General features: G+C 27.8%; 1 protein-coding gene across 1 annotated transcript in view; it reads right to left on the reverse strand.

Annotated features, from left to right (window-relative positions):
- Nucleotides 1–3,151: 3,151 nt before the first annotated feature.
- LOC129989157 (F-box only protein 25-like) overlaps nucleotides 3,152–16,023 on the reverse strand; it is a 69,072-nt gene continuing 56,200 nt past the window's right edge. The window contains exons 3-9 of the mRNA XM_056097506.1: nucleotides 14,723–14,775; nucleotides 13,317–13,409; nucleotides 11,749–11,842; nucleotides 10,556–10,731; nucleotides 8,535–8,803; nucleotides 5,136–5,208; nucleotides 3,152–3,858 (exon numbers count right to left, since the gene is read on the reverse strand). Coding sequence (XP_055953481.1) covers nucleotides 3,712–3,858; nucleotides 5,136–5,208; nucleotides 8,535–8,803; nucleotides 10,556–10,731; nucleotides 11,749–11,842; nucleotides 13,317–13,409; nucleotides 14,723–14,775 — 905 coding nt within the window. The 3' untranslated portion in view covers nucleotides 3,152–3,711. The remainder of the gene's footprint in view (nucleotides 3,859–5,135; nucleotides 5,209–8,534; nucleotides 8,804–10,555; nucleotides 10,732–11,748; nucleotides 11,843–13,316; nucleotides 13,410–14,722; nucleotides 14,776–16,023) is intronic.

Below are 16,023 nucleotides of genomic sequence, written 5' to 3' on the forward strand. Positions count from 1 at the left end.
AAAACATATTAATTAAGAGTATTTGTAAATTTTGAATTGAATAAAAAACTATTAAAAAAGAAAAAATTCCTAACCAGGTTTGAACCCTGACCTTTCGTAAACGAGATGGTTACCTAGACAACCATGGCATCGGGATCATCGGAACGGGAGTCAAGTTATCAGTATATAAGCTTTACCAAAAGTGCCAAGTAGAATGTAAAAGCGGCCCGGTGAATCATAGAAGCAGTTGCCGGATTTTGCTATTGCACCAGAGTCTAGTCGCTGTATAGCGTATAATTTTTCCTCCATAGTCAATACAACTTTTTTTTCAGTTATCACTATTTTGAAATCTTCACTGTGGTACACTTAAAAAGCATTAAGCATACCCCAAGAACAATTTACGAATACTGTAAGTACTGCGTAGTTATAATTAGGAATAGCGGCAACAATTGAGGTCCGTTACACACTGACAAAACATTGAACAATGAGCAGAACGTTGCCTTTTTCCTGTCGCAATTTGTATTTTGCATACGGTACATAGGAAGATTGTTCCAGACGCCCGCTCCCAGTGCCTTGACAATGTTGCCAATGCAAGCCTTGCTTTCCTCATTCAATTGCGACAAAAGAAAATTAGGCCGGATAGTACGGAAGCCGAATAATTACGAACAGGATACTTAGAAGTGTACTGTATGCGTTGGCATATTTCAACGCATAAGCTGCATTTTTCTCCGTGAAAATTATTAATTTGCAAATTATCTGAATTTTTATTTACTATAATTCTCTTAATAAAGACATCTACATGTATTATTGCATCAAGTATTAAATCATTGGCTTATTATTTGACATCAAAGAGCATTTAGGTGCCTTAATATTATATTTATTTAAACAATCTTTATATAGGTATATATCAAATTTGCGATTAAAATTGCTTATTATCAGAAAGCTTTCGATTTATAATGAGTTACAGTTAAATGTTTTAAGACTTCTCCAGGGTTTGAATATAAAAATTACACGACGTAAAAGTGTTTGTGTTGTTCTTATTATATAGAGTATTATTAGTATTAAACTATTATTAGTAGTATTAAAATTAAAAATTATTATTAGTAAAGAAATTATTATTAGTAAATTATTAATAATTTTTATTGTTAATTGTTATTAATTAATTTTTATTATTAATTATTAAAAAGTAATTATTATTAGTAAATCATTATTAGTATTATAAATTATTATTATTATCAAATATACATGAACCCACTGTTACAGCGGGTAGTATAAACTAAGATTATGACGATTGTAATTATGTTGGAAAAAATGAAAGATATCTTGTTATTCAGGTTATCCATGTTCTTTAAGTTTTTAAAAGAATTTTAGTTTTCATTATTAATTTTCAGTTTAAAATGTCACAGAATAAATTCTTTTAAGATAATATATCTATTGAAAATTATTCAGAAAATGTCCTTCTATTTTGTTTCAATCAAACAAAAAAGACAATGGTTTCAGAAAAGTGAAAATATATTCTATGTTTCAGTTGATGTTTTTTTTTTTAAACAAACATTATGATAGTTTATTTATTTATTTATGAAAACTCTTTTGCTAGAAGATATAACACTCATTTTGTGGCAAGAAAAAATATATGTGTGATTACAGTTCCTTGAATCACACATGTAATATATACTTTTGGAATAAAATATTTTCCTAATATGTGTGAATAATCGAAGAAATGTATCAAAAAACAGTATTTTCAAACTTCAAGATTTAACATGCTTTTCTGAAAGTTTGAAAAATTGAAGTGCATACTTTTTGTATGAAACATTTTAGTTGTACAAGCAACTGAATAAAAGAAAATTTTAAAAAATTCATTAAAAAAATTGAAATTATATTTTTTGTTCTTCGGTAAATTAATCAGCTGCATTTGCTTTCAATATTATTCAAACATTTCGTTTGAAAGTATCTTTATTAATAATAAAGATTAATGTGTGTGTTTTGGTACTCTACAGGCCTTGCTTTTTGACTTAACAAATTTGACATACATATTTTGGAAGTTGGAAATATGCACTTCAGAGCACTTTCTTTTTATAATTTTGAAATAAAAATCTAATTCATTGAAAATTAGTCGAAATTTCGACATTTTTCACCAAATCATTTCATATTTTGAAAATATTACAGCATAAAAATGATTTTTAGGTGGTCTTGAAATTCAAAAATTATCTTTTTAAAGGCACTAATTTTTTGGTGTATAATTTTTTCCTATTTTAAATTAATTTAAAAAAAACTAAGAATATTTTAAGCATAGTTGTTTTCATTATTTCTGCTAATATTTCATTCAGCCTCATCCCCTCATTATTGATGATTAAGGCTATGAAGATTCGATTTATTTTTCTATGTTGAGAAAGTATGATTTTTAATTAATAATGCAACAAAATATATATATATATATATAAAAGTTTAACTTCAGAACTAAGCAATGGTGAAGCGTTTTTTTAATACAACACTTCCATTTTTAAATACCACTGCTCTTCCTTGTGATGTTATTGAAATAAAAAGATATAGATAGAAAATTTGAGAAATGTACAGTTGAGTATTGTCAGTTTATTTGCACATTTTAGCATATTTTTAACACATTAATTTATTCAAGGTTAATATATTTTTACTTTATTAATTTTATGAACATGCTTTTGCTCATTTCTAACTACTGTGACTTTAGATTCCCCTGCATCTATTATGTGCATAATAATATTGGAGCCTACGTTCGTTTTTATAAATATTCCAATAATTAAATGAAAGTAATGAAGCAAACTTCCCAATTATAAATCATAAAGTGTTAATTCTGTATTATTCACGGAATTTTTTCCTCCTAACTTATTTATTTGAACAAGAAAAAAGACTTTTTAATCTATTTCCTGCCAGCTTTCTTTCAGGCTAGTGGCTCTAGGCATCAACATAATTCAAATCAGTAACTGAAAACGTATGATATGAAAAACTGGATGTTATTATGTGAATGAATATTTGTAATTTACAAACATTTTCCTAAGAAAGCCCTAAAAATCTAATTATATAAATTATTCAATGAAATCTTTTTGCAACCATTAATCTCTCGAAACAAGTAGTCGTCAAAGGTAGCTGGTATAAAAGAAAGGGGAAGAGAAAAAAAAGAATGAAAGAACTAAACACATGACATTTACATATATTTATTTATCACCGGATAAAGATATGGAGGAATAAACACATAAAATCACACCATACACCTTAAACACTTATGCTACACAAACATTTAACATGTAATAGAACAACCTGATTAATAAAATAATCCAATGGTATTAAAAAACACAACAGCAGCTAGTTAAAACTTTGTTATATAAAAAAAAAGCACACAGAAACATAAGCTATAAAACTATAAAATATAACAAACCTTAAAGACTTGACAATGACTGCACAAATAAAAAAAAATTAAAAATAATAAAATGCACAGGCACATTTAAAAGACTCGATATTTTTTTTCCTTAAATCACCAAATGTCATATAAAAATACTAGAGTTCGAATATAACTGCGTTAGATCACATGACAGGGCTGACTGACTGTACACCCCACCGACCAGCGGGGGGAGTCGCACCAAAAGATACTGAACACAGTACGAGTACAAGTCCACGAACAACACTCGGGAGAAGAAGCAGTATATACAGATATATATATATCAGAGAAAAGTATCGGAGACTCATTTTCCAGATCTGTTATCACAATGAGAAGAAACTGAGAAAAGCTTGGGGTGGTACAGGAATGTAGAGTGGGGAGGTATTAGCGAGGCTGCCGTTGTTTTCGTCCATGCACTCCATACCACTAGGAATACTGCGCCGGAGATCAACACAAGGGTGGCCGAAAGACTGAAAGGAAGGTAAAATACACATCATTATTTAACAATTTCTAGAAACGCTCACAAGTTGTTATATAAGTTACTGGCAAAATTTGAAATCCTGCATTTTATAAAATATATCACATTTTATAGAATGCTGTAAATTGGCCAGCAATGTATGAAACGATTACTATTTCAGATGTTTCCTAGGTATTCTATAGAATTATAAATGATAAAGTAAAAAAATACATCACCTGAGATAATCTTCAAAATATGAAATAAAAACGAATATAATTGAAAATAAAATTATTTCCTTTCTTGTTGAAATAAGTAGAGTGATATTTCATTTTGTTTTCTTTAATAAGAAAGGCAAGAATTTTGTTTTGTACAACTATAGTTTCTTTTTTAAAACTTATTTTCAATAAAAATTTTTAAATTGCATTTCCTTATTATTTTTTTTTCAAAATAACTTTTGCATTTTTAAGAAATGAACGTCTTTTAACTCCTTGCCTGCCGTGGGCATATATATACGTATAATATATACGTGGCACTGGGGATCGAATCTCGCAAGTTATCCTCGGCAGGCAAGGGGTTAGATAATTTTATCATAACTTTTTTTTTTTTTACACTTTATCTAAATGGCATTTTTCACTCTATAGAATGACTAGGGAGGCTATAAAATAATTCTCACATTTCATAAGTTACCTAAAAATGACAATAATTCTATAAAATGTCTAGATATTTGACTGAATGCTGGTGGTACATTGCATAAAATGAATCTAAAGAAAAATCAATAATTCACAAAATGATGTGGATAGAAAAATGTTTTTCAAAAAGAATGTATGGATTTTTTTTTTTGTTAAAAAAAATCTGAATTATTGGGAGCATAATTTGCAGCTACCCCCCCCCACATTGGGCAACTAAGCCGTCTATTCACCCTCCATATAAATAATATTAATCTAGTCATCTAACAAACTTTGATAGATTACATCTTACCATAACAAAAAAAGTAATCTTCGAATCAATATGGGCTTCAAGTCAATAAAATGAATTCTATTCACGCTGTATTCATATGGTTTATTTCTTTAAATTTTGACTCAGTGAAAGCATAAATAATTTAAGCAATTATTACTATCTGTTTTAATTTCATTATTATCAAACATTAATTCAACGAATAATAGTTTTCATTTTAGGAAAATAATAAAATGTTCTTTAAAGTAAAAAAAAAAAAAAAAAAAAAAAAAAAATACAGCAATCACTTAGGAGTAAAGATAACAAACCAATAAAAATAATCATCAGTGTATTTACCTTCCAGAACAAGCACCGGCAATGTCGACACAAAAATAAGCTCTCGGTATATTCTTCTTTCAGGCCATGCTTTCTATGAAATAAAGATCAAATGATAAATTTAAAAATTGAATCAAGTGAATGATAAAAAAACGGAGTCAAATCCATGTCACTTCATAGTCTATAAACATAATAGTGCATGTCATCTCTACTAATAATAAAGATGAAAGTGTGTTTGTATTAGTGTGTTGGCGCTCTAAAAGACAGAATGTTTGCTACTAAGCAATCAAATTTGGCACATATGTTTTCGAGTGTGTAAACCTGAATCTAATAGTGTTTTGTAAAATTTTAATTATTTAAAAATGAAATGAAATTTTAACGTTTTTTTCTCCATAACTACTAAAAATATTACTGCACAAAATGATTTTTATACAATCTTAAGATCCAAAAAAATTATCTTTTCAATAATGCCCCTTTTTTACATAATTTTCTATTTTAAATTAATTAAAAATATATTTTCATAACAATATATTCCACTGCTAAAATGAAACGAAATCGATTTATTGTTGTTATTAATAACTAATACTGACTTTCTTTTTCTATTGTTGATGATTCAGATACGATGATTTGTTTTATTTATTCATGTTAGGTATGTTTCATTATAGGTAGGTCCAGATTTCCATATTAGGTAGGCTTCTAATAAAATTTTTGAAATTTTGTACTTACAATCAAGATTTGATTTCAAAATCAAGTAATGCTAAAAAATTTTTTTAAAAAATGTTTCTATTTTGTAACATTTATCTTCTTTCATGTGATAAAATCAGACATATTATATATATAGGAAATTAGGGAAATGCAGAATATAATGCTCAGAACTATCTAAGGCTTTCAAAATAATGTACATCTATCAAAATTTAAATTTGAAAATATTTTGTTGAGGAAGCCATTATGATCAAATTGAGCATAATATTTATTTGAAATTTTTAGCAATTATTAATCTCGGTAAACTAACTGGTCTCCAAACGGTGACTAGATTAACATATAATTACTTGGTGAACTGTATGGCACACTGTTCTTGCACAAATCATTATAAAATATTATGACGTTGTACTTTGCCCTTTGAGTGTTATTAAATTAAAAAGAAAGAATTTTCTACAAAAACCTTTTCAATTTTACGTTTAAAAATTCTGAGTTCTAAAAAGAAGTGACTTATAAAAATGGGAAGGCAAAGTTTTCTTAAAGCTTTATATTACGCATATAACTTTTTATGACACATCAGAGAAATATTTATGACTTTTTAAAAATTTAAAAGTAATTTAATAAAAAATGTAAATACAATAAATCTATAATAAATACAAAAATGTCACCTAAATTTAGATTAGGTTTATTCTAATAGTAGCAATATTCTAATAGCAGGAAGTATTCTGTTATAACAGAAAGAATCTATTCTGTTATCAGAGTATTAAATAATAAAACAGAAAGTTTCAAGATTTAAAAAAATTTAATACATTTCTAATGCAAGAATTAAATCATCAAAGAAAATATAAACTAAGTAAGAATACTAAAGAATTATTCTTGACAATAAAAGTATCGAATCCAGACACAGTTGATTCCAATTTAATGGTGGGTTGATTGTAGTGTGGGAATCAACCGATGTCATTACTTTTCTGATAGCATACATTGTGTTTTAATAAACTAAATATTTTGCACTGAAATGACTTTAGAGTCATTGCAGATAATAATGAAAATATTTTTCCATTTAATAAAAAAGAGGAAAAGGAATTTAATAAAAGTGAGAGCCTCAAAGCTCCAATAACAATACAATAAAATGACCCAATCTAAAAAATTATCAGTTTTAGATTTAAATGTCTTTAGCTTTGTGTTTGAAAACAAGTAACTTATGGTATTTTTTTAAGTAATAAAGTCTTGAGACTTATTTTAGTAAATAAATTTCATCATACGATCCCAAACATAGAAATCTCATGATTATATATCTGGTAAATATAGATGCCGATCCAATCCATTAGATTAACAGTTTGGGTATTGATCGTCGATAACTTTCGTTCCAAACTCATATCAGAACTTTTGACGCATCAACTTCATGCATTGTTTGGATTTATGTTTCAATTTTTCAAAAAAAAATTAATTCCCTTAAGTTATTTTAGTATTAACGTAGAAGTATACATATAAGGAATAATATGAAATAAATTAATTCTTGCATAAAACCTACTGATTTATATGCCAACAAAATTAAATGTGCTTCAAATGAAAAAAGAAAAAAAAAGTGTATATCCAAAAGTTTTATGGTTCTAGAGACTATTTTCTTTTTAATGTTGAAACCACCAAAAAATAGAGTTGTCTTTTTGGTATACATTATTAAATTTCTATTCTTATACACAGAAGTGTATGCGTCTATCGTGTCTAGACAAGCTGATCGCACTTGCAATCATGAAATTTGGCACAAAGGTAATCTTACAGTATACTCAATGCACCTTGAACCCCGAAATTAAAAATTAAAAATAGGAAAATTTCGTATAATATTTTGTGTTGTTTTGGATGATTTTTTGCATGTATTTGCTCATACCATCGTTTATAATAAATGTAAGAAAAAACAGTACCTCATAGAAAAGAAAAACAATTGGTATTCTAAAGAATTTTTTTTTATTTTTTTTATTCTACGACTTAATTTAATAAACTTTGAGATTTTTAATAAATAATTACTTTTTACAAAATATTCTAAGAATTTAAATTAAAATTCCTAAATCCGACATTTTAATTCCGTTGCATTTACACGTATTTGTCTCTAAATTAAAATAAAAACGATAAAAACGACTTTTTTTAACATGGATTTTTAATTAGTAGTTTATTTAAATAACAGAAAGATTTTCTTTGCTTATCCAAAGAAATTGGAGGCAGTTTTACTTCTTCGCTAATTTGGCAAGGAGCCTATAAAAGAAATCAAGATTCATATAAATTAATTTTTTATAATTTAAATTCTAGCAGAATCAGTTACATCAAACTGTCTAGTTACTTATCTTTCTCTCTTTTTTATCAGTTTTCTTTTATATTCAGTTATTTGTTCCTATTTTTATCGTTTGTAGTTCGGCAGACGATATCAGAATTACGGAAAACAAATAAATAAAAAGGCAAAGTTATTGTTATTATTTATTTCGTTTTCAGTTTTATTTTATGTTATTGTAATTTTTATTTCACTAAATTTCATCAGATCACAGCGAGGGTTCTGTTACTTAAAAATACAATCTTTGGTTGAATTCGACAGATTGGAAGCCATTTTGAAAAAAAGAGTAAAGATGAATTTAAACGATTCCTTTTATACTCTTATTAATTCCTCTTAGCGTTCCTAGCAAAATATTTAGTTGAAATTGTTTTACTGAAAAAAATCTGAAGGTAACTGTTTACCTGCGTAGTTGGCGGAACACGACATGCCAGTCGATTTTGGAGTTAGCAGATTCGATCTTGTTCGTTTCAAAGAAAAGGTCTATTTGTTCCTTCGTGAAGTGGAACTTGCAGAGCTGCTTCCAGATGTGCGTCTCGTCCATTAAGAATTTCATATCATCACAGGCTTGAGCTGAGTTCATCAAATCTTTGTAATCACTTAGTCTGAGTAAAATTTCACGCAAGATGGCGGCCGGCATGTCTGTCAACCTGTATGTGCCATCGTCGATGGGCTGAAAAACAAAATTAATTTAAAATATAGAAAAACCGTCCGAACTATTATTAAATAAAAAAGTGAGAACGAAGGCACAATTTCAAAGTCTTTTTTAGCGCTTTAATGATAGATCTAAACCAATTTATTACTAAACAATTTTTATTAAGGTGCTAAATATTTTTATTACATAAAACGAAACAAAAAAAGCAAAGATTAAAGTAGAAGTATTACCCTCTCCCGAAGCTTTCTCGCTTTTTTTCCTAATAAAGACGCTATTTCTTCTCTTCGTTATGAAAAAGGAGGAACTTAAGCAAAACCTTGAACGCCAAGAGTGCTCAGATGTTAATTTTTAGATTGGGCACATAGGCTTTATAGTATAGTAAAGAATTCCTAGTGTGAATTTTTGGTCACCTTTTTTATAAACCGATTATAACTAAAATTCTGGACAGAATAACAATTCTAAGATTACATATCACATTTCATTTAGCTAAATCGGTGTCCTTTTCAGTTATAGCGTCTACATGGTGCGAATGTACACACCAGTAGACGGCCAATCCCTAGACGGATATATTTAAAATTTGAAGAGGTTGTATATTTTTATATGCTAAACTGAAGTATTAAATTTTATCTCTTCAGCTTTTTGCTTTTGAAATTATCGCCTTCTCTTGTATTCGGATAAACATTTAGACAATGAAACTTTCCTCAAAAGGATTTCGCTCGAATTTCATAGAAATATACAAATTTGGTGCAAACATCACTTGCCAAATTTCGCCTGTCTAGCTTAAAGTTTTTTTTTAGTTATCGTGTTCATTGAAGGATAGATATTATTATAAAAATGTGTTTCTTGGAATCAAAGAGGTCTGAAAAGTGAAGATGCATCAAAATCTCGAGTTCGACTACTTTTGGTGATTAGAATAATTTCTCTATTTCGTATAAAGGAAGAAAAAAAAGAGAAGCGAAACAGAAATTCTAATGCATTAAAATGATTTCGCTGGTATCTTTTTCAAAACAATGAAATAGCTGTGATAACTCTGGAAAATAATCTCACACAAAACTAATTTTACATCATTTTAAAATTTAATTGATGAGGATGAGAATTTCACACCTAAATTTAAGCAAATTTTAAAATGATTTTTTTTACATAATTTTCTATAATAGATTCCATTGCTGACTTGACATTCAAAGACTTTTTATTGTTTCCTAAAATATTTAATCGTGTGATTTTTCTTTTACACTATTCAAAGCCAAGGGAGGGAAAAGTGCTTATTATCTGTTCGCGTTTATGAGAACAATCTGAAAGTGCAATTACATTATCACAGAAGACAATGTGCAACTTAAAATAGATTATCCAGAAACTTAATGACAATATGATGACTTGGGATTTGACTCCAATAGGAATGTTCATATTCACAATAAACAGAGCAAATCCAAGGTTATTAAAATAAGCTGACTTTAATGACTATCACAATTCTGATGCTTATTCACTTTTTTGTTGAAAGAATCCTACATCTTAAGTAATGAAGGAGAAATTTAATTCAAATTACACGTAACTAATAGTCCAAAGAAGCAAGTGGTAGATAAATTTGGGTAGATCCTCCCAAGTAGTCTTATATACACCTTTTGATAAATCATATGACAATCAAAATATCAATGAAGAATTTTTTGCTGATTATAATACTTTTTTCTGTATACTGCATATAAAAAATTGAAGAAATTTTTCAAAACAAAACATACTATTGTTATGGGAAGAAAAATATTTGAAATACCTTACCTCTTTAATTTGTATATCACTAGCAAATTGACAAATCCTGTCAATAGTCTTTAAGTGCTGCTCCCAAAGAAGTGTGCTGCCAAGAGGGCGACCCCAGCAATAATATTTCCTGATAATTCGCCTCAGATCATTTAGCAGCATGTGAAGAATGTGCAAATTTTGCTGGTTGCTGGCAACTAGAGAGGAAGATTGATAACAATCAGTATCTCACCATGAGTTAATACAATTAGTATGTAATATAAATAAAAAATTAAAAACTTTTTAATAATGCACTAAAAAACAGAAAGGATTTTTTAAAAATCAGAAATTAGTAAAACGAAACGAATCTATAAGTATGAGACGTTGATATAATATCTTTAAATAAAATGGAATTTTAATCACATTTATAGCATATTTTTAAAATTAAATGAATATTTAAGTCTTTTTATTCTTATTATAGTTATTATGGTTTAATTTTCTAAACGCATTAATGCCAGAATTTCATTTTATATTCTGACTTTCAGATTTTCGATAACAAATTTTAAATTCTTTAATACTTGAATAATAATAATAATTCTTTTATTATTTTCTACTTTAGTTATAAATTTTGTTTCTCGATTTATTATTATGAATACCATTCAATTTTATAATCAATTTTATATCATCTTCACTACTAAATGAAATTTCTTATTCAGAATCAAAAATTAATTATAAGTTTTTGAAAATATTAAAATATTGCATTATTATCTGAAAAACGCAACTGCACCAAATTTTAGAACAACAGTGCAAAAGTAAATGAATAATAAAAAAATCAATTACAAAGCTCCATTTTTAAATTTGGTTTGTTTTATATTGGTAAAAATGGAATTCTGAATTGTACTTTTCATTCACTTCTTGATATGATAAAAGTTTAGAAATATTGTCCTTGCATAATTATTATAACAGTCTATTATCATAGATTTTTCAATTAATTAAATTAAATTTGGATTAATTTAACCAAATTACAGTGATAATAATAAGACAGCAATATTCTTTAACGAAAATGATTTCAAGTTTCCATAATATTCATAATAAGGAATCTAACTTTTTAACTTTCTTGTACTTATGTATATATGTAGGTTAAAAAACATTTTTTTATTACATTTGTTATAGACATGAAAGAAATTATATAGGAAATGTCAAAATACATCAATCAATCGAATCAATCGTTCTACCTTGTTGAGCCACTTCTTCCAGCACAGCAAAGAGAACTTGAGTAGCACGGCCGCTAAGCGTTGTGAGATTTTGAGTTATCAGTAAATGCAATAGCTGGAAACAGAAAAACGTGTTAGTGATGACAATAGCATTAGAATCATAGGCATAACAACACACACACAAAGCCTTTTGATAAATATACACATATTTAAAAAGAAAACACGTTTCTAAAAATATAGATTATACAGAATGCTATAAATTCTATCAACAAACTTTTAGGGATGATCGTACATATCCCAATAAACAATTTTTGTGAAAGAACATGGAATTGCCATAAATTTAGTTATTTTTTTTTAATAATAAAGGGCACAACAAATAGAATAACAATAATTCACAGATTTAATAGAAGGCCAGTGAATTAACTCATAAATCTTCGTGTTCCATGCGTCATATGGATATCGACTTACCGCTCCCCAAACTTATAAGATGAAATTAAATATTCCAAATACTCAAAATTAATTCGGTGTCATAATTCGATCCAAAAATCATATATAATTTTCATATGGTATGACAAATATTCACATTGTTTCAAACCCTCTCAGAATGCTTAATCGAATATTTTTTACAGTTGCACTTAATTTAGTGCTTCGATTAGCTAATTCCAAAAATGTTATTAGAAATATTCGGAAGAAAATTCAGCATTTCACACAAACCTCCATTATCAGATGAAAAATAAATCTAATTGATAAAAGTGAGTATGAAGCAAAAGTTTTAATCGAATGGTAAAATAGGCTTAGCTGTCTCCAGATAAATAATCTCTATGACTTGCTTATGAAAATTCATTTCATATCTTCCTAAACTATTACATCACAAAAATGATTTTTTTTCTTAACCTTAACACTTGGAAAAAAAAACTTTATATCAATTTCATTCTCACACATTTTTTTTCTTATTTAACAATTTTTTTAACAATTTAATTTGATGCACAATCTGAAACAATATTTTTAATGTAATGATATAATTCAAAATTATTCATCAGAACATTCAATTGTGTGTTTTAAGGATTTAAAAAAAAATGCTTTCTTTGGACATTAACCCAAAAATAAGATTCTCATTTCGGCTTTTATTTCGAATTATATGCACTTTTAAATTTGTATGGCGCAATACTAGACTGGTTCATTTAAATTACTTTTGTTCAGTATTACTGAATAATAAGATTCATTTTATTAACAAAAACATTCCATATTATTAGTTTAATGGCTTAAAATGTCAACAAACTGGCATGAAAAGTCCTCGCCAAAAGTGGCTAGTATAATAATAATGCTTACATTGAAGAGTAATGCTTAAATGACAGGCAGTAATTTATTCGTGTGTGTGTAATCCATCTTTTAAGTTCCTATACTGTAAAATTAACTTTGTAATTTACATTAAATACAAATTATGGATATTTTAGTTATATGTTTAATATTAATTCGATAAATTCTACATTTTTATCCAAATATAATTTGAAGTTTTAACGAAAGATCATAAAAAAGCAAAAAACGAAAAGATAAAAACAAAACTAATCCAATATTAAAAAGTAGCTTACTTTACAAATATAGTTAAACCTCCTGATATCATGAACAGCATTTCTAAAATCAAGTTTCTGAATAGCTTCTCCTATATTATTAAAGCCAATGACCTAGAAAAGAATAAATATTCTGTTATTTGCAATTAATAATGATATTATCAAGAAGGCTCAATATGCGAATATTTGATTTCAAAAATACACTTACCAACAAACATAAAAAAATACATACAAGAGTTAATGGAAAAAAGATTTAAAAAATATTTGAATATTCATCAGACGATAAAAATTATTTTTGAATCTCATGAAATAATTTTTTTTTTTAACAATTGATATTCTCATATATTTGACTTCCGCATATATCCGAATTAAGTTCAAGCAGTCATCCTTTAGCACAGCACACTAAAAAAATTAACTTCCCATCAGAAAATTGGTACTTAAAGACTACTTAAACTTGGACTTGAGGAGATACAAGAGAAACAACCCTTTAGATGACTAACTTAACCATTTAGCCGCGACAGTGGATGTTGGAACTGAATGTCGCCGAATGACGTCATCCTTTAAGAAAAGCTATTAAAGGGTTGAACACAAAAAATTCTTAAAATTAGAGTCAAAGAGATTATTTTAAAATATTATGAGATCGTTAAGAAATTATACACAAAAATTAATTCTAAATTGCAATTACAATTTTTTTTTTCTATTTTAGATAAAAGACAAAACTACAAACTTTATTACAACACTCAAGATTCATGTAGGCAAATCATGTGTTACTCATGATCTGCCCTACAATCGTGGACTAATAGCAAATTTCTATATAATTAAGTACATACTTCCTATGTTCATAATGGTATAAAAAACAGTTTTTGATGTTGATTAAGTAATTTGCAACTCGTAGTTATCGCTAAAAAAATTACAAACTTTTTTATACAGTCCTAATTTAATGGTCATTTATAATAAAATATTCTTAATATCCTATCATTTTGCTGAAAAAAGTTTCACACTTTTGTGACTCAAAGTGACTGAATATGAAAGGTTTCACTGCTTTAGGCAATCCATGTTCTATGATGATTAGGAATCATCTCAAGGAGGCAATTGAAATGATCAAAAATAGTGATATTCAAAGCTTCATAACTTGGTAAATTTAAAAGTAGAAGAAAGGAGCTTTTTTGATTAAAATCAAAGATATTTTACTGGTAGGACCGAAGGACTATATACAAATTTAGACTTTCGAATTTTTTCAGGAGTTCATTTATTGACTCAAATAATATAAAATTCTTTGCATCAGTTAGATACTTTTTATGACTGAAAATAGATGGCCATCTCTAACATTTTAGAAATTAGATACTAAACCACGATTAGAGTGGACATTGTGCATAAAGATTGGCCGAACAACTTGTAGAATTATGTTCGAATTGCTTTATACTTACTTCTTTGGTATTCTTTAAAGTAATCTGGCAGTGAGGTTGGCATTCATTCATGACTAAAAAAGATGAAGGAAAAAAAATCAGTAAATGAAATTTAATAATAGATTCAAGTACGTAGGAAATATATCTTTTCAATTCTGAAGTACAGAAAATAATAACAAAACATTTATATTAAATTCCCTTTTCATAAAGTAAGAGAGTAACTACCATGAAAAATATTAATACCAAAACTTGATTTAATTTGTGCTTAAATTATATTCATTTATTATCTTGAAGTGGATCCCTCCTCCAAATTATGGTAGTAGATCTGGAACTGTTGCTCCTACTGCAACAAAAAAACCATTGCTGGGAAACAACCTTCATAGATCTAGACATGCAATACAGTAGACTCCCGATTATCCGCGGGCGGGTTATCCGCGCCTGCCACACTAAGTTTTTTTCTTTTGCTTCCAAGCAAAGAGAAAATGCTTCCAAAGCAAGAATCAAACACAAATGACTGATTTCTTCAAAAAGGTGTAATTTTACAGTTATGCTTTTGTAATTACATAATACATTATAGTATTAAAGCAGTACATATGTATTAATTTTTCTGTGTATCCTTGACGCCTCTCGTAAGTACAAAGCACTTTTCTGTTTTCATTAACAAAATGCATTTTAGGTTAGTTTTGTGTGATATACTAAAATATTAAGCGTTAGTTAAACATTTCCTGCTGTTTATTTTACGTTTTATTGTACATAAAATGATTTTTCAAAGTTGGAATGACTGTTTTCTCTTTTGCTATACCTGTTTTTAGCTTTTTTCGGATTATCCGCGATTTTTGTTATCCGCGGCGGCCGCGCCACCCAATTCCGCGGATAATCGGGAGTGTACTGTATTTAAACGCTCCCTCTCTGTGTTACTCCCGATACCAATACAAGCCCCTCTGCACATGGGACATGTAGAATTACTACTAAACTAACAAGATTCATTTCTTCCGCAAAAACTAATTTGTATCTCCTTAAATCAACAAACAGATAATTTTATGGCTCTGACTTTTCAATATCTCATATGTGATGGGTCGATTAAATGCTGACGAAGGAAGGCCATAATAAGAACTCTAAGTAAAATCGAAAGCCCTTACGGATATGATTTAATTGATGGAAACGAGTGAAAAACAGTTTTTTTAATAAAGGCTGACGGTTACGATTGATTAGTTAGATTTTCCACTTAGTTTTTTTCAATAAATGAATAAATAATATGCACTTGATTATTTTAGTTAATTACAGTAATATTATGTTTTGAAACAACGGGAGGGCTAATTTAG

This window comes from Argiope bruennichi, chromosome 10, assembly GCF_947563725.1.
Source record: "Argiope bruennichi chromosome 10, qqArgBrue1.1, whole genome shotgun sequence".
NCBI lineage: Eukaryota > Metazoa > Arthropoda > Arachnida > Araneae > Araneidae > Argiope > Argiope bruennichi.